At 40.2% G+C, this 22,793-nt stretch overlaps 4 protein-coding genes across 5 annotated transcripts; all 4 read left to right on the forward strand.

Moving 5' to 3' along the window:
* Positions 1-579: 579 nt before the first annotated feature.
* gdf10b (growth differentiation factor 10b) lies at positions 580-4,854 on the forward strand. Its single transcript, XM_031748906.2, has 3 exons — positions 580-1,047; positions 2,398-3,308; positions 3,505-4,854. Exons 1-3 carry the CDS (start codon positions 786-788, stop codon positions 3,694-3,696), a joined length of 1,365 nt encoding a protein of 454 aa, XP_031604766.1. The 5' UTR covers positions 580-785; the 3' UTR covers positions 3,697-4,854.
* Positions 4,855-7,739: 2,885 nt separating this feature from the next.
* On the forward strand, positions 7,740-11,144 carry gdf2 (growth differentiation factor 2). 2 transcript variants are annotated; one of them, XM_039616196.1, is made up of 3 exons: positions 7,740-8,214; positions 8,976-9,012; positions 9,100-11,144. In XM_039616196.1, the coding sequence occupies exons 1-3, from the start codon at positions 7,866-7,868 to the stop codon at positions 9,893-9,895; spliced, it is 1,182 nt and encodes a 393-aa protein (XP_039472130.1). In that variant the 5' UTR covers positions 7,740-7,865; the 3' UTR covers positions 9,896-11,144. The 2 variants fall into 2 exon arrangements, with proteins under 2 accessions (XP_039472130.1, XP_031604698.2); XM_031748838.2 differs by having other exon boundaries at positions 8,976-11,144.
* Positions 11,145-13,507: 2,363 nt separating this feature from the next.
* On the forward strand, positions 13,508-16,273 carry LOC120441407 (retinol-binding protein 3-like). Its single transcript, XM_039616253.1, has 2 exons — positions 13,508-14,489; positions 15,375-16,273. The coding sequence occupies exons 1-2, from the start codon at positions 13,508-13,510 to the stop codon at positions 16,271-16,273; spliced, it is 1,881 nt and encodes a 626-aa protein (XP_039472187.1).
* A 2,276-nt stretch (positions 16,274-18,549) lies between these two features.
* Positions 18,550-21,909, forward strand: rbp3 (retinol binding protein 3). The gene is made up of 4 exons (XM_031748813.2): positions 18,550-19,804; positions 19,963-20,153; positions 20,451-20,593; positions 21,088-21,909. Exons 1-4 carry the CDS (start codon positions 18,611-18,613, stop codon positions 21,420-21,422), a joined length of 1,863 nt encoding a protein of 620 aa, XP_031604673.2. The 5' UTR covers positions 18,550-18,610; the 3' UTR covers positions 21,423-21,909.
* The last annotated feature ends 884 nt before the right edge of the window (positions 21,910-22,793 follow it).

The following is a 22,793-nucleotide window of genomic DNA, read 5'->3' on the forward strand; positions in this document are numbered from 1 at the left end:
AAAGCATCAGAACTCAAGAAATCTGTCTGATATCAAAGTAGCAATATGTATATGTTTTACTTACATTTTTAAAGACTTAACCAGTTCTAACGGTGACACCAAAAAAGGTGTAGACCTGCAGTATACTTGCAATCGATCCAGGGTGTGCATCGCCTTTTGCCCTGTCACAGCTGGGATAGGTTCCTGATTTGGTTAAGTGGTAAAGAAAATTGATGGATGGATGAGTTTTAGTTGGATTTTCAAAGTAGTCTTCCAGTGCTATAAGCATGATCAAATAAAATTATTATTCCACTCCATTATAATTATTTTTTAAATAAAAAACGCCCTCATGAAACTCTCCGTGATGGAGGAGAATGATGTTCAGCATGTAGTCCTTAGTGTTGATTCATTTTCTGTCAAAGGTCACCGTCTTAAGGAGTTTTGGATTTTGACGCCTGTCAGTACTTATGAGCACTTCACATAATGGGCTGCAATGCTCTCGTTGGCTGCGCGCTCCGAGGCGTCACCATCTGTCATCCAGCAGCAGCGGCGTCTGCGCGGATCTCCTCCCATTGTAGAAACAGCTGTAGACCATGAACCGTGGAGTCCGGATCTGACACGGATAACCTGGGCATCGACTTGAAGTCTGGGTGGGCAGCAAACTGGCAGGACTAGAAAGCGTCATTTTTCAAAATATATATAAATATATATTTATTTATATATATATTAATTAATTAATAAAAATAGATAAATAATTTTCTTGACTGAAGATTATTTTAATAGAATCTGCTTCCACATCAGCTACGATGGAGAACCGGATTTTTTACACGCTGTGTTTACTGGCGGTCCTGGAGTCCAGCTGGAGTCACTTTCAATCTGAAGGTCAGGAAAGAGCCGTGCGTCAAGGTGCCGAAGTCTCTCCGGCTGCAGAGCAGCGCGTCTTTGCGCAAGAAAGCGTGAACCGGGACATGGTCACCATCAACATGTTCAAAGTTTACGAGAAGTACAGTAAAGAACCGCAGAGCCAGAAGGAAGGAAACACCGTGAGAAGTTTTAAAGCTGTTCCGAGTGAGTGACAACACGCATATTTTTTTTGAAGTTCACGGATAAACAGGTCAGAGCAGAGCCGCGCGTGGTTTTGTTTAACGAGATTTTCATGCGTGTCCTGATAAAACTACAAAGTAAATATACAGTTATACTTTTTTATTGGATGACGTTAATTATTTGGTAAATATGTTAAAATGTTTTAGCTAAAAATGAAGCAGCTTTGTTGTTGCTGATATCATAATTACTGTAATCGAACACTAAGTCAGCGCATTAATGCAATAGGTCGCATTGGAAAAAAGGGGTGGAAATTACAGGAGCAACAAAACTAATAATATGTGGATCTGGATACCAACATGTATGTATTTATCTTTGACATGTCCTTAAATAAAAGTGCAGTTCTCTCACTGTAGGGTTAATTTCATTTTTGTTTCACCAAAAATTAACTTAAAAAGAATACAGGAGGAAAAAATGTCCAAATTAAACTTAAGTAGATAAGAGACTAAAAGATCTGAATTACTTTTAATCTTTTAAATTTTTACTTTTCATTTCTTTATCCTAAGCATCCTCAGCACAGGTGTTTTGTCAATCGCCCAGCAGCCCTCAGTTCCCTTTGTGCCAAACGTCTTCACCTCCATCTGCGCTGTGATTTACTGAACTGAGGAAACTTTAAGTCTCAAACACTGTTGTTTCCCCGGTAGCTGTAACAGCCTAGGTATCAGACAAGAGCCCATTATCACACCCAGACACCGGCTGCACTGCATAAAGCCTCAGAGGAGCTCTTTCTGCTATAAGCATTTCCATATGCCAATGATAGACTTGCTGGACCGACCCAGTGTTTGTCTTTCAGGCTGCGGTGGAAGTGCAGGAGACAAGATTTGAACTTCAATAGTATAGCTATCGAGGGTGAGGTTTTTTTGGTCATGCACGAGGCAGGAACTTAACTGTGCCGTGCTTAATATTTTCCATGCTGCTGCTGCTGCTGCTTATGTCCGTCAGATGTGTTGAGCAACATTTTGCGAGTGATATATTGACATTGTTACTCAGTTCAGTCAAACGTGCCAGTGTGACATGATAAAGGAGTTGCAAAGAAGAGAAGGGGAAAGGGTCAAGGCAGCAATGCGATCACTTCACTCGTCTTTATTGTTCATTTCAGAGAGAGGTGCTCCCTCAGGGCTGTAGCATCTGTTCAGCAAAAGATCTGTATAGCTGAGATCATCACATCACTGTTTATGTGTGTATTTCCTGTATTCAGATCATAAAAAGCACTGTGCGCGGGATGAAAATGTTTTTCTCTCAGACATTTTGTAACCTGAGGAACTTTTTCTTGCCAAGCTTTTCATTTGTCTCCTGATTCCTTTTCAAATTCCCCAGGAGTCTCACAGGGCAGAGATGTGTTCCAGTTCAACCTGTCCTCAATCCAAAACTCCGAGCTCATCCTCTCCGCCTCTTTTCACTTCCTCTACAAGAGGCCCCGCCACCACCAGAGACCGGCGTGGCGTTTCCGAACGCCTCGCCTCCCGTCTGGAGGCGTCCAACATCCCGACCCTGCTCATTCGCGGCTCCTCTTCTATGGGTCGTCCCTAAACTCGGCTTTTCTGACGCCTCTGGGAAACATAACTCTGTCTCCTTTCAAGAAAAGCTCTTGGCAAACGCGGGATGTAACTGCAGTGCTGAAACATGCCAGAGATGTCAAAGAGCTTGTGGTCATGGTGGAGTTTGATATGGGATTTGGGGGGGCTCGGGTACAGCAGAGGAGCCCTCATGGCCAAGAACGCCTCTCACCAGCCAACCTGCCATATATCTTGGTGTATGCCGATGATCGAGCTATAGATGAACCAAACAGCGTGGCCATGTCACTTCAGAGGTACGGGTCTTTTCCAGCAGGGGATGACTCATCCGTCTCAACGTCAGCCTCGAGGATTCGGAGGGAGCTTCATCTACAGATTCAAACCAACAACATCCCGGAGGCGCACTTCAATAACCTGAAGAACCACGAACTGTGGCAGAGCACATATTTCCCAGCAAAAGCAAAAACCGTGGTCAAAACGGGAAGAAAGCAGGGCCTGGTAAGCAGCGAGGGCCTGAGCAAGCCACAAGTGCTGAGCTTTGATGAGAGGACGATGAAGAAGGCCAGGAGGAGACAGTGGAGTGAGCCCAGGGTTTGCTCCAGGCGCTACCTCCGGGTAGACTTTGCAGACATCGGCTGGAGCGAGTGGGTGTTGGCGCCAAAGGCGTTTGATGCCTACTACTGCGCCGGGACCTGTGGATTCCCCATACCTAAAGTAAGACATAAAAACCTTCTTATTGTCACTCCAACCATTAGCTGATTTTTTAATTCAGTCAGTAGAATACTTCTTTATTTTACCAAATTCACACTGACATCTAAACATGGTAGACTTTGACTTTATTTTAAAGGTTAAGAAAGTTCTCTTGTTATTGTACTAATAATCAGCCTTTTACAACTCCTTACTTCCTCAGGTGGCACGTCCTTCCAATCACGCCACTATCCAGAGCATTGTCAGAGCTGTGGGAATTGTCCCTGGTGTGCCTGAGCCATGTTGTGTTCCAGACAAGATGAGCCCCCTCAGCGTCCTTTACCTGGATCCGAGCAGGAACATGGTGCTAAAGGTTTACCCAAACATGTCTGTGGATACATGCGCCTGCCGGTAGGGCCGGAGCTGCATGAGCTGCTGGAAACTGTGATCAATGAAGATAGGAGACAATGAAGACAAAGAAAGTGTAGACTCAGCGTGTAACAGGAAGCTTGTGTCAGATGGAAGAACAGTTGTTGAGAGAAACAGTGAGAATAACTGATACGTACAGAATTTTCTTCCGAGATCTTGGCCTTGTTTGGTGTCTGCCAGGATTGGACATTGCCTTAAGTATTTTTCTGCTTGTCTAACAGTGTTCATAGATGCCTTTCGTCCAAGTTGATTTTCTGAAAATGCTTAGGTGCCCTTAAAGAAACACGCGTTTGTATAACTTATAAAGTAGATCAAGCTCCCATTGATCCTTAAAAAGCTTTTTTTTTTGGATTTGGAGCAGTTTATAAAGTTTTTTTTCTGTGTCAGGTTTTAGAAGGATCTTGTTTTGCCATCACCTTGGACTCAGACTTAACTGGACTTGGTTTGGGAATCTGCTCAGACTCCTCAAAAGAGCTCAAAATAAGCCGGATTTTAGCAGCTAATCAAATGTTCTGAACTTTGGTCAAACTGATAAAGAAGAACTTTGGACCAGATGCTACATGGCAGCATATTCATATTCTCAGTTACCCGACATTTGTCATGGAAATCATTACACATGGACACTAAGTGGTACTTAGTGATGTGGCGTTTGAGTTTAGCTCTTTATCATGCATGAGAGGTCATATCTTCTTCAAACTATATTTCAGCAACTATTTGTTTATATCTTGTATATAATGAGTGTATTTTGTCATACGGCGACTGTTAATGCATTGAAAGCAGGGTTAAGCCGTTCACAGACCACACATAAACAGTGCGCTGCTGCCACCTGCTGTGCATTTTGTTCAGTTGAAAGGATGTCAAACTTTCCGTACTTCCCGTGTTTATTCACTGCTTCCCTTAAACACTAAAACATTATTTATCCATAAAGACATGTACAGTTTTTAATGTGTACAGTAATGAAAGTAGATTTCCACAGTAACTAAAGGAGATATTGCTAAACTGTAATCAAATATTAATGGGATGTGTTGATTTAATAGACTACAGACTTGGTGTATGCTTGGTATAAAAATAAACTGAATTGTACATATTGTCAGAAACACTTGTTAACTTAGGTTTTTATGTATTAAAGTATGTATACATTGGAGTCATACCTAACCATAACATGCAGTACTTCTCATCATGTAACATTAAATTACATGTATGAAGACGGAGGGAAAAAATTAAACATTTTGCTTTAGAGGAAGTGCAGAATTGTTCACCTTCATTTTATGATGAAATATTTATTTCCTGCGGACGATAACCTTTATAATCAGCAGATCTCAGTCCAGTTTAAAACCTACTAGAAAGTTTGGATAAATCTGCTCTCAACACTACCATCATCATCAAATGAGGAAATATATTTTGAGGTAATGGTTTCCATGTGTCCAGTAGATTTCCAGACACTTAAAGAACCAGTGCCAAAGGGTATTTGCGCTGACCTGAGACACTTTCTGTCAACTTTTCCTTTAATTTCCTACTTTGCTGATGTTTTTTTCAACAAATTGGGACGTTAGGCTGATATGTAGGTTTACTGATTTAAGAAGATAATCTTTGTTTTTTAAAATGATCAGAAATACTTTTGTGTTTGATTTTGTTTGGTGGTTTATATAAACTGCTCTGATATGTAAGTCACTATTGATGATAACCACAATCCCACAATCCAAATGCCAACGCTGTTGTCTGGAGACAAGAAAAACGTATTTAAAAAGAAATACATTTTATTTTATTTTATCCCCAATAATTGGGAGAATTTTTTTTTAAAAGCACATTTTGATAGCATACGGTTACAATTGGCTCATCACCAGTGACAACTTAAAGCTCAAATTGTTAATGTAATATATGATTTGAAGATTCAGAGTAGGTGTCATCTGGCAGGAGTCACTTGTATAAAATCTACAGAGAATTATCGCCACATAGCAGAAACAAAACTAGACCTCATGAAGAGCATTAAGATCTTTAATCTGATTGTTTTAATTGCCTAAAAATGATTTTTTATTCAGGTTGGAGACTGATTTGCTACCTGTTGAGAAAAAAATTGAGAAACATGAAGTATGCTGATAAATTTCTGACCTTGAAAACAAAGCTTGGGACAAAACATACTCCTGGTATAATGACACATGATCAAGTCCTCACTACCCTAAAACATTTTTATTATTTCTCTTTTCACGATTTCAACCAACTGATCAGGTGACTGCACTTCAGATCATATTAAAGTTTTCCCATTATGTTTCTTTTCTTTCTGCATGCCTACACTGTTTGCTGTACCCATGCCAGTACATTTACTCCTCGTCTTTCATCACTGATGGACCCCATAGAGAGGACCTCTTAAGACCATGAAAGGGCCACAGCGAAACCATTTTAAACCCAGTGTGAACCAAGTAATGAGAGACCGAATGATTGAGAAGAAGAAGAAGAAAGAAATTCCACGATAGGTCGGATGTAAGCCAACGTCCCCAGACTCACTGGCTTGTGGTTTGGGCTCAACCCCCCCACAGGAACATAGGGCAGAGTCCTGCTATCCCACCATCCATCTGAGACTACTGTAGCTTTGTTCCACTTGCCAGTCGTGTGAAATAATGCCTTCACTCAGATTTTATAGGTTCTAGAAAACCTATACCAGTTCATCAACATTCTTCCATATGCTGCTTTGCGTCTGGTTCTTCTTTGCACAGAAGAAGTGCACAACAAGAGATATAGTTACACACTTTTTTAAAGATTAGTCCACAACATAAAGAACTTGCCTGATATTCTATCTCTTATTTTATTTTTGTAGTATCAGTACTTTTACAGTAATGCATTACAGCTATCAAATCTGTCCAAAACTTCACATAATAAGGTCAGCACAGCATCTCATTGTTAGTTTCTTTCATTTTATGAAAGAGTTTCCATGTGCTCGTTTGATAATTGAGACAAAAAAACTCAACATAAATACATTTTTAAATTAAACACAGACTATATTATTAATATTTTATCAGTATAAATATGATTGTAGCGTATATGTCTGTACATACTCTATCACCTCCTTAACTGGTGGGACAATCTGAATGAAACAAACACAATCACAGTGATTATTAATGTCAATATGTTTAAAAAAACATTTATTATAAATCCAAATTCTTTGGCTTTTCATGTATATTATGTTAATTTCATCATCCCCCTGTGAATGTGATGTTATGCTCTCCATTGTGTTGCCTGTACATAACTTAATCACCAAAATGTGTATCCTCAGTGGACTCTGACTAGCAAAAGTTTAACATGAGTATAATGATTGTAAATAATGGGATTATTAGGTGATTGGAACGAACTTTTGCATTTGCAAGACAAGTAGCAGCACCGTTTGTGTAGAACAGCCCTGGTTTGGAGTAATGCCAGTATGTGTGATATAATTGCATTGCATCCTGTTCAGGATTCTCTCAGAGACTGCAAATAGGACTCAATTACAGCAGTTCAAATGAGAGAGGACAAAACAATGCAGTGTTCGAGCAAGAGGCTAGAAAACTGATGCCAGAGATGTGAAATGTGAGATGTACACACTAATAGGATTGGTTGCATCCTGCTACTTAATTAAAAATAATAATTAAAAAAAAAAACCCACACATTTCTTGACATTTTGACCACAGCACTGAAACCACAACAGCGACAATGCTAATCTAGCTACAGATTTTAACAAACAAGGCAGTTACGCCTTCAAGCTGACATTTTATCACTTTTTCTGTTTTCTTTTTCTTTTTCTTTTGGCTGGTTTCGTTATGAAGCCACGTCTAAGCTGGGAAAAGTAATTTTATGAATGTCTGTTTGTCAGTAACCTCACAATTTCCAGCACCCCCTTCATTATCCCTGTCAACTGTTTACAGTGTCTTCATTAGCAGGCACCCCTCTAATGATAACAAAGCTTTAAAGAAAGCATCAGCTGCAGTGATAAGCATGGCCAAGCTACTATTTTGGTTGACACAAGTCCCCCTGTTTACTCTGGGAGCATGGGAGCGGACACCAGGAGTGTGATATGTGTACTGAGAATTGCCATTTTCGAAATTTGCTACAGCAAAGTCTGTTTTCGAGCAGGGGAGACGGTGAAGTTCTCACCAGTTTAGTCACTCGGCGAAAACCGTATTGAAAATGCAGCTCTCCAGAAGCTTCCTGTTCCAGGTGTGTTTAAGTCTGGTGGCTACCATTGGTTCCTGCCACTGTAAGCCTATCAACAATGACATCAGAAGCGAGGACATGGAGGAACTCTACTCTCAGCTCTCAGAGGACCTTCTGGAAGAGGAAGAGACAGATTTGAGGATGGAGAACCTCCTGGGAACCATGAAGGAGGGTTTTCTGAGGCAGCTCAACTTGTCAGATGTTCCTCAGGAGCACAGCAAGATCATCCCCCCTCAGTTCATGATGGAACTGTACAATAAGTATGCCTCGGACACCTCGGCAGCCCCTCAGTCTGATGTCATACGAAGCTTCACAGTGCAAGGTATCTGAATTGGATTTAACTGGACAGCAAAAGTAAGCCATCAGCTACATGTAGCTCTGAGTTACATGTAGCTGATGGCAGAGGGACAATCATGGATCATGAAAATGAGTCTTGTTTATTCCAGTATTCCAAAACAAGACTCATATCTGGAAAAGCCACCTTGAAAAATGCACATTTGTGTTATATCTGGTTTAGATCTTTGCAGCTAACACATGTAATACAGGTTTCCCTCTGGAGAGCTACAACTAGCTGATAAATCCACATTGCTATTTTTTTGTTTCTTGAAATGTTCAGCTGGGGTAATATTAACATTTCCTAGTATATATGAGCTGAAACTTTTTAGAAATATAGGAATATTTACTTCTAAGCCCTCATCAGTGGCTTTTCCTTTGCTGTTACATGATTTTATATATTCTGGTGAAGATGCAGGATGTAAAGTACTGATGAAAGTATCCTCAGATAATTTCCTTTGATTGATTAGCCAATGAGAACTACATGTCAGTTTCTGTATTATGGTTACCGCCTGTGTGGTCTTTGGATCTCTAGTGTTCATGAACTATCTTTGGTATCTCCTGAGACAGATATTGAATCTATCAAATATCATAATATTATCAATGTTAGGGTACTATTGCAGCAGAAAGTGAAATAAGACTTGGATTTCACTTCTGACTGTAATAGGTACACAGTCTGTGGCCGACCATGACAATCCCTGCTGCTGTTTCAGATGTATCAGTGATCTGGGTGTTTTTTCTCTTTGACAGATGTTACTCTAACCATGACGAATGGGACAAAGTCAAAGTACAGGCTGCACTTCAACATCAGCATCCCCAGCCATGAAAAGATCACAACTGCTGAACTGCAGCTTTTCTTCTTCCCAAACTCCAGGCCAAGAGTCACCTCCCACAGTTTCAAGACCATCGTTAAAGTCTATGAAGTCGATACGAACAATTTCACATCCTCGGCCCAACTGCTGGTGGGCAAAGAGGTGGCAGGCTCTCAGAGCACATGGACAACGTTTGATGTGACCACGGCTATTCAGAGCTGGATCAAGTCAGGCCCTGCACCAACTGTTTTTGACGTAGCGGTGGATATGAAAGATTGCGGGGATTCTGGAAGCGGAGTGGCAGGGGCCAGCTGTTTAAACATGAGCGTGTCCGTTGGTGATAATACTTCTGCGGCTTTGATTGTCTTCTCAAATGACCTCAGTAATAGGAGGCGGGAGATGAAGAAGGAACTAAGAGAGATGATCCTTCATGAAGAAGAAACCATCCTGCATTCAGGGGCTGACTGGAACAGAGGATATCAGCTGCCAAACGAGATCCCCGATTCTCAGCACCCACAGAGAACAAAAAGACGAGCACCGAGGGAATACTGCCGGCGGACCTCGCTCAAGGTCAACTTTAAAGACATTGGCTGGGACAGCTGGATCGTGGCGCCTCGGGAATATGATGCCTTTGAATGTCGCGGCCAGTGTTACCATCCACTGACGGACGAGTCATCGCCATCAAAACACGCCCTTATCCAGACGCTGATGAACATCAGGGACCCCAAGAAGGCCAACATGGCATGCTGCGTCCCAATCAAACTTGACCCCATCACAGTCATGTATCAGGAGAATGGGCGCATCACTATAAGATATCTGTATGAAGAGATGAAGGTAGCAGAATGTGGCTGCAGGTAGTTTGCCCTTACCCTAGCAAAGGTAATGATTATCCTAAATTTGAATTTTATTCCATTTACTTCAATGTTCAAGGATAACAGGTCATATGGCAACTTTAATGCCCTGTATTGGTCCAAAAGGTTGTAAAATATTCCAGAGTTTTTTAAAAAACAGTCTTTTCTATTAATTCTACTGATTTTTTTATTGATCTGATGTATGCATATGATTTATATGCAGAAAGAATTATGCCAAACTATGGCTTCAAGTGGGAGTTGAACGCCACCCTCCCTCGTGGAAGTTCATAATAAACGCGCACCACCTGTATTTAGCTTTAAGTTCTCCATATTATTTTATTCTTACCGTGAAAAAAGCTGTGAAAAACTGTGTCTAGAACTTTCTACAGTGTGAAAATAGATCTCAAACAAGGTGCAGGAGTCTGTTGATGATGCTCAAAACATGTCCCATCCCTAGGTTCAGTTTTAAGTTAAGCTAAGAAGAAGCTAAACTTTAAGACAATAAGTTTTCTATCAAATTCAAATAAAGAAGTTCTATAAACTATACATATATGTTGTCGGAAGTAAGGTCCTATGCATAATAGATGAAAAAAGTGGCAATCATTTAAATTAATACCCCAATGCTAACAGCATCACAGACTTGCTGCTTTCTAGAGTTCATTGTAAGATGTGCGTGACAGTTTGTCAGACGAACAGAATAGTGGAAGAACAAAGGAAGGAGACAGATTTTGCATTTATTATATTTAATTCTCATCATTTGTACATTAAAGGTTTTCTCTGTATGTGTGGAGTACATAATAAAAAGCATGTAAAAAGCAAAGTTAAACAGGTTTACTATTACAGTTAAAAAATGGAATTTATTTGTAATAAGCTGGTGAAACATAAATTCACATATAATCACTGCTTATCTGCTGATATAACATATCTGTATATTGATATTGTATGTATAGATTATTTATATTGATATATATCTAGTATTAGTCTGTAAATTATTAACATTGCATTCATGGGCAGCATAAACATGCCCACCATGGGCTACTACAGAGGGACAGAAGAAAAAAAGTCAGCAGTTGATAGGTGTGTATCTGTACTTATGATCCCTGAGAGAAAGAAATTACAGAAAAATGTTTATTTAAAAGAAATAATTATTAATAATAATATTTGCCCTCAGTGTGCAGGTTTTTACTCTCCTATATGTAGCATGATGTCATAATTTTGTGTCTAAGGCATTCCAACGCTGAAATTAATAAAAATTCTTGGGCTCTTCTCAGCCAGAAGTCTCCTTTTTTACTTACTCGCCTCATCCTTCATTACTGCATTTATTTTATTTAGCATATTAGCTATTAGCCAGTCTATTGTCATTGATATTTATGGCCGATAAATGAAATGCTGTGAGGGTCAACAGCGCACAGTTTGTCCACTAGAGGGCACTCTGCCACTTCCCTGTTGGCAACATCCCTAAGTCTGGAAAACCACAAGCACATCAACCAGCTGACGTGACCATAGCTGTCCAGCGCATGAATTAATTAATATGTTCCTAAAACAACTGTAAAGAAATACATATAACAAATGTCAGGGAAATCTGTCTTTTACATGCATATGAAAGGAAAAAACAGCCAAAATATCCGATTTTTAATCACCAGATATCACCATCGGTCTCAAAAATCCGATATCAATTGGACTCAAAACACAAGATACAGTTGGGGAGACTGGCTGATCCACAAAGACAATTAGGCATAAAGTACTGAAACTCTGAACTGCTGCTATACAGTGGAAGACTAATAAGATGATTAGAAGCAGGTGATGAAATAAGAAATATCACAGTTATTCACATTGTGAAATACTGACTTTTTAATGCACAGAGTAATAGCGTGACAAAAAAAGCCTGTATAATGTCTCGATGAATGCTATTTTCCAAAAGTCCTCACATTATAGAACACAAAGAGAAAGTGAGGTTATACATTGTAATGTAATTGTGGAAAAATGACTGTATAAGATAAAGACTGTGGAAAAAACAATTAGCTATCCCCTTACACACACTCATCATACAGTAATCTATACTGTCAGCTGTGTAAATATTAAATGTCAGTGACATAGTCTTATCTGAGTTCGACCCACCATGTTGAAATCAATGAGGGGACAAGTTTGTGCAAACACTTCCATGTCCTGTAGCACTAAATTGATCTTGTTTTAAAATAGCATCAGTGTCTGGGTCAGAATTCCTGTTTTCTGAGAACCAAGGAAAAAGTTCCATCACTTTTTGCCTCATAACACTGTGTTCCTTCAATCACCAACAACGTGGGACAACAGAGCCTTTAAGTCTCTGCTTCTACTGTTTAATATTATCATTTACGAACAGTGATTAGAACAGCCATGAAAGGCAAAATAAAATGGACACTGATGATTCATGTATTTGTTAAGTCCTGAATGTGTGTTGGGAGCTCAGCTCTAAATCTTGCTGAGATTAATACGTTTTTGTTGCATGACTCTCACAGCTAACATCTGAACTCTTACGCCGCTTCAGTTCTACTTTTTGAATCAATAATTCAAGAATGTTAACCCTTAGGTATTTTATTATCAGCAAAAATGATATAATCTGTTCTTTTATTTGACACAGAGTGACAACATCAGGAAGTATTCAGTGTTTCAAAGTTCTCGATAAGCACCCTGGGAATTGACTGAGACTGGAATTTGTTATGTAAGGTATGAGGCCATAATAAAGGCTAAGACGTTAAGATTAGCAAGTCTAGTATTTGGAATAAGCTGATGTCTGGCTCTATTAGTTGTGAGCTGGTCTTATGATGTCTTGCTGTTTAAATCAGTGTAAACGATGGAAAGTTACCAGCTATCAATTTTCTATTATATTCGTTATAGCCAAACTTTTCCTTGTTGGGAAAATAATAGACATAAAAACTTTCTGCTCAACTGTTTGTTCCTTTATTCAAAGTGTGGGCGTGCCTATATTTGTTACCCAGTTCTGATCCTGGATGTGTTTTAAGAAGGCTTTGTCTGTAAACTGTGTAATCATGTCACCAGTGGAATGACCCAGACATGACCCACTAAAGCTACCAACAGCACCAAAATACACCACCATAAGCTTTCGTAAAAGGACAAGGAAGAGAGATGGAACAAGGAGTGGGAGTGTTTCAATTGGTGCTTTGGCACAAATCAGTGCAGCCTCATTTATCACCTTTTTAGTACTGAGTATTCCACAGGGAGAATTTGGTAAATGAAGCAGACTGTAATAGAAAAATAAATAGAAAAATAATTCTAATAAACAGTAAACTGTCTTTCAGTTACAAGTGTTCAAACTAGAGGTACCAGAATCCAAACCTATATTACATTTGTGTCAAAAACAGTGAGAAACTGCACCTCCCATTTATCATTTTTCATTCTGTCTGCTATTGTCTGCAGGCTGAAGCACTACATATAATGCGATTAAAGGTTTATTGTAGACAAAAGCCTCTTATGTTGATGTTGCTGCCCAAAAAACCTTTGACAATGACATATTCCTTCCAGTGAAATCCACAGTCTCTGAACACAAATCAACTAACACAACCTAGAAAAAGCAAAGACGGAGGTGGTTCTCTTTCTATCGGCATTGATGAAGATATTAGAGATGGCGCATTCGACAGTGCCACTTCTAATGATGCTTTTTCTATGTACTCTATCCAGCAACTCGTCATTCCAGCCTGCTCTAGTATTAGAAATGGCCAAGATTCTTTTGGAAAACTACTGCTTCCCTGAGAACCTGGTTGGGATGCAAGAGGCCATCCAACAAGCTATCAACAGTGGAGAAATCCTACAGATTTCAGATAGGAAGACCCTGGCAACTGTGCTCACAGCTGGAGTACAAGGAGCACTGAATGATCCTCGGTTGACCATTTCCTATGAGCCTAATTTTGTCCCAGTGATGCCACCAGCTCTGTCATCTCTTCCAAAAGAACAGCTGATCCGGCTGGTGAAAAACTCTGTCAAGTCGGATATCTTGGAAAACAATGTTGGCTATCTACGGATAGATCGGATCATTGGAGAGGAAACAGCAGTAAAGTTTGGCTCTCAGCTCATGGAAAGTATCTGGGATAAAATTGCTCACACATCCTCACTAATCTTTGACCTAAGGTACAGCACAGCTGGAGAGCTCTCTGGAGTTCCTTTTATTATCTCCTATTTCTCAGACCCCGAGTCCCTTATTCATATTGACACTGTATATGACAGGCCTTCAAATTCAACCAAGGAGCTATGGACCATCCCATCTATAGTGGGGGAAAGGTATGGAAAGGAAAAAGATGTCATTATTTTGACCAGTAGACACACAACCGGGGCTGCTGAGGCAGTGGCATATGCTCTAAAAAAACTTAGGAGGGCCATCACAGTTGGAGAAAGGTCTGCTGGTGGGTCGGTGAAAGTCCAAAAAATTAGGATTGCTCAGTCAAAGTTCTACATAACAGTTCCTGTGGCAAGATCTGTCAGCCCAATTACAGGTCAGAGCTGGGAGGTGACTGGTGTTTCCCCAAATGTCCACGTCATTGCCAAGGAAGCTGTTGCAAAAGCCAAATCACTTCTGGCTATAAGGAATTCTATTCCAAAGGTTGTCCAAAGTATCTCTGACAAAATCAACCGGTTCTACACGTTTACTGAAAGAGTTCCAGCTCTTCTTCAACTCTTGGAATCTACAGACTTCGTGTCTGTCGTATCTGAAGAGGATCTAGCAATCAGACTCAACCAAGTGCTCCAGACTGTGTCTGAAGATCCCAGACTGACAATCAAATACATGCCAGAATATGCAGCCAATGTAGAGGAAGGCCCTGAAGATGACAGAGTTCCAGATGATCCTGGACTATTAATGGAATACATTGATACATTGCTCAAAGTGGAAATTCTCCCAGGCAACACTGGTTATGTCCGCTTTGACAAGTTTGTCAAGTCATCTGCTAAATTAGAAGAGGCCATGGCTAAAAAGGTATGGGTAGCCCTCAAAGATACTGCTAACTTGATTATCGATTTGCGCTATAACACCGGTGGGTCCTCTACCTCTCTAGCCATTATTTTGTCTTATCTACAGGACACTTCACAGAAGCAACACTTTTTTACAATATATGACCGAATTCAGAACAGTACAACAGAACACAACACTTTGCCTAAAATTACAGGACCAGTGTATGGCTCAAAGCGGGAGATTTACGTGTTAACCAGTTATTACACAGCAAGTGTTGGCGAAGAGTTTGCATATCTGATACAGTCATTACATCGTGGCACAGTCATTGGGGAAATTACGTCTGGTACCCTAATGCACTCAAAGACCTTTAAAATAGAGGGGACCAATATTGCCATCACTGTTCCTTTCATAAACTTTATCGACAACAATGGAGAATTCTGGCTGGGAGGTGGGGTGGTCCCTGATGCCATTGTGCTTGCTGAAGAAGCAGTGGACCATGTTCATGAGATTGCTGAATTTCACAAAGGACTAAATTCCCTTATACAAGGAGCTGGAGATTTGTTAGAAGATCACTACGCAATCCATGAAGTCGCGCTAAAGGTTAGCAAGGTGCTGGTAAGTAAATGGGCTGACGGATTATACCGATCGGTGGTTGACTTTGAGTCTTTGGCATCACAGCTGACAGCAGATCTCCAAGAGACTTCAGGTGATCACCGACTGCATGTTTTCCACTGTGATGTTGAGCCTGAGTCACTTCATGAACTTCCAAAGATTCCTACAGCAGAGGAAGTGGGCTATATAATTGATGCTCTTTTTAAAATTGAGCTTCTGCCAGGTAACATTGGCTATTTAAGGTTTGATATGATGGCAGACATAGAAGTGGTAAAAGCCATCGGGCCCCATCTTATAAAATCTGTTTGGAGCAAGATAATGAACACAGATGCCCTCATAATTGATATGAGGTACAACACTGGTGGTTATTCAACCGCTATTCCACTTTTGTGTAGCTATTTCTTTGATGCAGAACCTTTACACCATCTTTACTCTGTTTTTGACCGAACGACAAACACAATGACAGAAGTCATGACAATTCCACAGGTGAGGGGTCAAAGATATGGATCCTCCAAGGAACTATTCATCTTGACCAGTCATATGACTGGATCAGCAGCCGAAGTATTCACTCGCACAATGAAGGACCTAAATCGGGCCACAATTGTTGGCGAGCCAACAACTGGTGGGTCTTTATCAAGTAGAACGCATCAGATCGGAGACACTGTCCTGTATGCGTCCATTCCTAACCAAGCTGTTTTTAGTGCCATCACTGGAAAAATGTGGAGCTTTTCGGGGGTTGAGCCCCATATTGCTGTCCAGGCAAACGAGGCTCTATCTGTAGCTCAGAAAATCCTAGAGTCAAGGTTGCTGAAGAGAGTGCAAGGAAAACAATAAAAATGCAAATAAAATGACTAGTTAATTAGTTTTTCTGCCTAGGCATCACTTCAATGTAAATGTTTCTATGTGTAGCATGTGTGGCCTTGCAATTAGATGTTTCGGGTTTGTTTGTTTTTTTCATTTAATTTTTTCTTGGCATTTTACCTTCATTGGATAGAGATAGTGAAGGTAGACAGGAAAGCCGAGAGACAGTGGGAAAGACATGCAGCAAAGGTCCCTGCTTTCAGTGGACGCTTTTGTGATATGTTTTTGCCTGAGCTAAACTGGCACCTAAAGTATTTTTATTTTAAGTCATGGGTGTCAAACTCATTTTAGTCAATGGGTACTTTTCTCAGATTGATTTTAGATCCAAAATTTTGGGTCAACTCAAGGAAGACAGTGGTTTTAGAGAATCTTGAAACTCATGGGGACCTTGATACTTTCCAGCAAAAATTTCTGGCACAACTTCACCTACTTCCAAGGTGCATGGAGAGGATGAAACAATTCACAATGCAGGAACTCCAGCAACACTTAAGGGAAGAGAAAAAGCTGGAGTTCCTGCATTGTGAACTGTCTGTGTTCCTGGCACTTTAGGTCATACAGAGGCCAGATCCTGCAAGAACAAGCAACTGCAATGTAACTAAACAGCTTAAAAATAAAAAAGATTTACTGACCTGGACCATACCATGAAAGCATAAATGAACAGTATGTAACGGGTAAAGAAGCACAGGTATATGCTGGAAATCTTCACATTTAGCACACCATTCATTTACAAAACTGATAAACATAATTTGTCTCAGTTTCTCGACATTTCTTCAGTTCACTTTAATTACATTCATTGAAAATCACTGGATTTTTAAAGATCCAGCCCTCAAAATAATATTACAGTCCACTACAATAATTTTTAAACTTTTTATATTTTTACATTTTCCATACATTTTCACTGCTGTTCAGTTAAGCTTGCTTAATCACAAGAAGATTTTATTTAAAAAATAGAAACTTTAATGAATTCTCTGCTATTTTCACAAGTTGCAAAGATATTCACTGGGACAGAACTGAGCAAATGGCATGTTTGACACCTTGATTTAAAGGCAGTCTTTTTAAGTAGTTTAACTAATATACCAAACTGTCATTAGTTGTTGGTTTGTTTTATATCTTTTTTGTCATTAGGCTTCACGTAATCCAGTCTTTTTACTTTTTTCGAAGGCCTTTCTACAAGAACTCAACTTCACTTCAATATGAAATTTTAAGCTCCAAGCGCACTTGCTTGTTATTCCATTTAGAGAGACTTTGAGTAACTAAGTAGCATGAATTAGTATTTGATCTTATTACAGAAGGGAATGTATAAGCTGTGGATATTTTAACTGGGAAAAGCATGTGATGGCTGATGATTCCTTTACAATACATTTGCCCCATTTAAGTGTGTATATTGTGTAAGTAAAACAACTTCCAGTTATTCATAATGTAGGAAAGGTTTTCTTATTGTTTCTTTCTTCTTTACTTGTTTTTTCCTGTGATACTCTTTAAAATTATCACATTTTAAATTATATGTAAAATAATGTGGATATTCTTTCGACCATGTCACGTGAAATCCCTGTTTGTTTTTTGTTTGTGATTGCCTGTTTGTTTTAGTGTACTCTTCCTCAGTTTAGTGTAATAATGCTCAAGTGGTTTTTTTTGGTCTTTAACAAAAGAACAGTCCAGCAGAGGGAGCAAGTACCAAACAAACAAACCTAAACTAGATCTCCCTCTTTAGTTTTCAGTTGTGCTGCTTTGCTGTTAAATGTGTATAATTTCTAAAAACAATAAAGACTTAGGTGTTTCTCAGTTATTGATGGAACATTATTGATGGTGTACTCGGCATTTGCTAAGTTTTAACCTTTTTAAAGTTATTCTATCATTTCCATTGTTTTCCTTCTTCAAATATTATGTAAGATTCAAGTTATAATGTTGACCCCATTTGTATATTGCCTTTGCAGGTAAGTGACTTTCCCAGGTCATATATCTTCATTACTCTTAATGCCTTTCTTGATCTTTATCAATTATAAAACTGACCTTATTTGACACAGGAACCTTTCACTCCAGGATACCTTGCATAACTGTAGCACCAGTATCTTTAGCAGCACCTTGTATTACTACATCTACTTAGCTAGATTGTTATTACCTTGCAGAAGCACTCAGGATAATACGATTAGAGGTTTAATGTGGAATAAATCCTCTTATGAGTGTACTAACAAAAACCTTGCAGCCAAAACAGTGCCATTTGACAGAAGACCTCTTTGGGGAAAGAGGTTTGGTTCAACAACGTGCATTTTGTGTCTGCTCGCTTTTTTGTCAGGCTGAACTGGCAAGAAAATGGCAAAGACTCTCATTCTGGTGGCATCTCTGCTAATTTTGGGAAATGTTTTCTTTAGCCATGCCTCCTTTCCCCCCAGTGTCATCGTAGACATAGCAACAATCATCTTGAACAATTACTGCTCACCAGAGAAGCTGGTGGGGATGAAGGAGGCAATCGAAGCAGCCAGCAGCAACACAGGTATTCTCAACATGCCAGATGCCGAAACTCTGGCGAATGTCCTCAGCAGCGGGGTTCAGCATACAGTCAGTGACCCACGCCTGAAGGTCTCCTATCAGCCAAACTATGTTCCTGCAGTTCCCCCAAAGTTGCCTCCCCTGCCTCCTGAGCAGCTCATCGCAGTCATCCAGAACTCCATGAAGCTTGATATCCTGGAGGGCAACATTGGCTATCTGAGGATTGATCACATCCTTGGTGAAGAGGCAGCTGAAAAGGTTGGTCCTTTGCTTCTAGACCTTGTCTGGAGTAAAATTTTGCCTACATCTGCCCTGATCTTTGACTTGCGCTACACTGGCAGTGGGGAAGTCACTGGGATCCCCTACATTGTGTCTTACTTCACCGAAGCCGAGCCTCTGATTCACATTGACAGCATTTATGACCGTCCCTCGAACACCACCACTCCGTTTTTTACTATGCCGGATCTGCTTGGGCAGAGATATGGTGCAACTAAATCCATCATTGTCCTCACCAGCAAAAACACCAAGGGCATTGCCGAAGACGTTGCCTACTGTCTTCAGAATCTGAAAAGGGCCACCATTGTTGGTGAGAAGACAGCCGGAGGCTCGGTGAAAATTGATAAATTCAAAGTTGGTGATTCTGACTTCTATGTCACTGTACCAACTGCTAAGTCTATCAACCCCATTACTGGCTCCACTTGGGAGATCACAGGTGTCACCCCAGATGTGGAGGTAAATGCTGAGGATGCCCTTGCTACCGCTATCAAGATCATCAACCTCCGTGCCAAAGTTCCAGCAATCATTGAGGGATCAGCAACCCTGATTGCTGACAACTATGCGTTTGAAAATATTGGGGCAGATGTTGCAGCAAAGCTCAAAGAGCAGCTGGCAAGTGGCACGTACAACATGGTTGTCTCCAAGCAGAGTTTGGAATCGAAGTTGTCTGCTGATCTGCAGACCCTTTCTGGGGACAAGACCCTGAAGACCACCAGCAACACTCCAGCCCTACCACCTATGGTAAGACACTCGGACTTGAGTTTGTTATTTTGTTTCAGTTTGATGGACAAAAGTTCCTGTTAAGCAAATGAACTCGTGAGCTTTTTAAAAAAATAATGCATAGAAATATTGGTCACAATTATGATACATGTTAAGCTGGTGCCTGTTGCTTTCCACAGGATTATACCCCAGAAATGTACATTGAACTGATCAAAGTCTCCTTCCATACTGATGTATTTGAAAACAACATCGGCTATCTGCGTTTTGACATGTTTGGAGACTTTGAGGAGGTGAAGCCTATTGCCCAGGTTATTGTTGAACATGTCTGGAACAAAGTTCTCAACACTGATGCTTTGATCGTTGACCTCAGGTGAGTAATATTACTCGACATGACAGTCCAAGTTTCTATTAAAAACGTTCCTTGAGTCTAAATCACTCACTAAAGCTGCTATAGCTCAACAGTCTAGCTCTTAATAAAGTGGATTTGATCATTATTGAAGAATGTAGAATGCTTTTTCCTTTAAACATACACCACAAAAAAGTCAGGTTGATGTCCAGAGATAGCCTAATGTGGGATGACATCCACCAATAAAAAAAATCACAAATGACCATTAAATGTAATTAAGAATCAAACCTTTCCATGATTATTCTATGAATGAATTTGCAGGAACAATCTCGGGGGCCCAACAACAGCTATCGCAGGCTTCTGCTCTTACTTCTTTGATGCGGACAAGCAGATTGTGTTGGACAAGCTGTACGACAGATCATCTGGAACCATCACAGAGCTCCAAACTCTGCCAGAACTCACCGGTAATTAAAAAAAAAATCCAGTCTGTGCATTTTTTTGAATGTGTGCAATAGATTTCAATTCAATAGATTCAATCTCAATAGATTACAATTCTCCAAATTGTTCCCATTGCTTCATTTCTATGTATATTTGCAAGTCTGATAAAACAGTGATACAAAGGTTTATGAACAGACAAAAAGGCACCTTTGCTTTTTAAGACGAACAGACCAACTGGCCCTGTGCTGGAGGCTGTAAAGCTGTCTGAATTTAATACCAGTCTTTCAGAGTTATCTGCAGGGCAGCTGTGGTTAGAAAGTATCAAACTATTTGCTCATCTGTACCCTCACCTGGAACCCCACCATATAATCCAGCCTCTCTGGCATACATTTATCCATATCCCTTTTCTACCAGCTTGTTATCATGCTCAAACTTAATCCTTTCCATTGTCCAGAAATAAATTACTTGCCTTGTTTACTTGACTTTCAGCCATATCTCTATCTACCTTTCTCCTATTCAGGTGTACGGTATGGCTCCAAGAAAAGCGTAATCATCCTGACCAGTGGAGCTACTGCTGGTGCTGCAGAAGAGTTTGTTTACATCATGAAGAAGCTGGGCCGCGCCATGATCATTGGCGAAACTACAGCTGGGGCATCCCACCCACCCAAGACCTTCCAGGTCGGCGAGACCGATATCTTCCTCAGCATCCCCACTGTTCACTCCGACAATTCTGCAGGGCCAGCCTGGGAGGGAGCCGGCATTGCACCTCACATTCCCGTCCCAGCTGATGGTGCCCTCGACACTGCCAAAGGCATCTTCAACAAGCACCTTGCAGTTAAGGAGACCACGTCCTGAACAAAGTCATGGGGGACACAATCGCCACTTTGTTTTGGCAGCCAAATAATCTCAAGAGTCTAGGCTTGTTTAAGAAGTGAACAATGTAGTTTTTATGTAAAAAATAAAGTATAATCTGTTGCTCATAACTAAACCTTTTTAGTCTGTTCTTAATGTAGAGCAAAGGTTAAATGGGATTTCTGTAGTTTTCATTTCTGTCAAATATAAGTGTGCTGAGGCGGTTGAGAATGAATGGCTCTCAAAAGCCAATGCTGTTCTTTTGTGAAGTGAATGTTTGTCAAAGATGTCTGGAAAAAATATCAAAATTACTTTGCAAAATTATAATTAGGAGCTCTGTATAATAATCAATTTGTTACTCTGGTGAAGAAACCATCACATGTGATGTTCTTACTGTGGATACAAAATGCATCGTTTGTCCACTATGTAGCGAACTTCATTCCAGGTGAACATTCCTGGGTTTTATCAGACACAATAAAAAACAAACTGAAATATATGACGTGGAGTGTTGTGCTCATTTTTACCCACTGCTTTACTGAGTGAATGGGTTAACTGCAGAGAGGAATTTCCCCACGAGGATCAATAAACTATACATTACATGATGTTTAGCTCTGCAGAGCAATGCGCATTTGGTTTAAAGGATGATGTGCAGTTTTTCAGATGGTGGGGTTTCTTTGTCAGTGATAATTCAGTTGGGAAGATTACACCATGTTATGTGAGAAACTGCAGAACTAGTGAGCACATGTTTTGAGCCTGGGGCCATGGTATTAATGGGAACAGCAAGAGTGTCCGAGTGATGCAACAAGGCTGCTGTTTACTTTTCAGGAATCTATTTTTCTGCCTGGTTTTTGTACAAGTGACAGCATAATAGATCACAGAAAATATGGCTCTCGAAGAGGAAATATGAAAAGAGCCAGAAAACTAGGACTTTTTCCTGGCAATTACTACAAAAAAATCAGTGGAAAAATAAGCTGAAAGAACAAAACAACTAGATTAGATTTTGTCAGATTTTGTTAGCTACAAACCACTCGGCCTGAGCTGTCCTTCTGATGTACTCATTTCTAACTCAGTCCATTCTGGTCACTCTTAGTATCTCCAGCTCGGCCTCCTGTATTTTGGTCAGTACCACCATCACCAAACCATACATCACAGCAGGTGTCACTACCATTTTGTAAATCTTCCCTTTTACTCTTGCTGCTATCCTCCAGTCACAAATCACTCCTGACACTTGTTTTTACCCACTCCACCTTGCCTGCACGCTCTTCTTCACTTCTCTCCTGCACTGTCAGTTGATTTGGATGGTTGACCCCAGGTATTTACACTCATATACCTTCACTAACTCTACTCCTTTCATATTCATGGTTACATCTCTGT

This window comes from Oreochromis aureus, linkage group 8 (assembly GCF_013358895.1).
Source record: "Oreochromis aureus strain Israel breed Guangdong linkage group 8, ZZ_aureus, whole genome shotgun sequence".
Lineage (NCBI taxonomy): Eukaryota > Metazoa > Chordata > Actinopteri > Cichliformes > Cichlidae > Oreochromis > Oreochromis aureus.

Bases quoted from the DNA above. Each gene is read 5' to 3' on its own strand.
- LOC120441407 (XM_039616253.1), top strand. From the start codon at position 13,508: ATGGCGCATTCGACAGTGCCACTTCTAATGATGCTTTTTCTATGTACT. The intron at 14,490-15,374 runs GTATCTCTGACA...CCCTTATACAAG, and splicing joins TATTCCAAAGGTTGTCCAAA to GAGCTGGAGATTTGTTAGAA.
- gdf10b (XM_031748906.2), top strand. From the start codon at position 786: ATGGAGAACCGGATTTTTTACACGCTGTGTTTACTGGCGGTCCTGGAG. The intron at 1,048-2,397 runs GTGAGTGACAAC...CAAATTCCCCAG, and splicing joins AAGTTTTAAAGCTGTTCCGA to GAGTCTCACAGGGCAGAGAT. The intron at 3,309-3,504 runs GTAAGACATAAA...TTACTTCCTCAG, and splicing joins GTGGATTCCCCATACCTAAA to GTGGCACGTCCTTCCAATCA.
- rbp3 (XM_031748813.2), top strand. From the start codon at position 18,611: ATGGCAAAGACTCTCATTCTGGTGGCATCTCTGCTAATTTTGGGAAAT. The intron at 19,805-19,962 runs GTAAGACACTCG...TGCTTTCCACAG, and splicing joins CTCCAGCCCTACCACCTATG to GATTATACCCCAGAAATGTA. The intron at 20,154-20,450 runs GTGAGTAATATT...ATGAATTTGCAG, and splicing joins GCTTTGATCGTTGACCTCAG to GAACAATCTCGGGGGCCCAA.
- gdf2 (XM_031748838.2), top strand. From the start codon at position 7,866: ATGCAGCTCTCCAGAAGCTTCCTGTTCCAGGTGTGTTTAAGTCTGGTG. The intron at 8,215-8,975 runs GTATCTGAATTG...TCTCTTTGACAG, and splicing joins ACGAAGCTTCACAGTGCAAG to ATGTTACTCTAACCATGACG.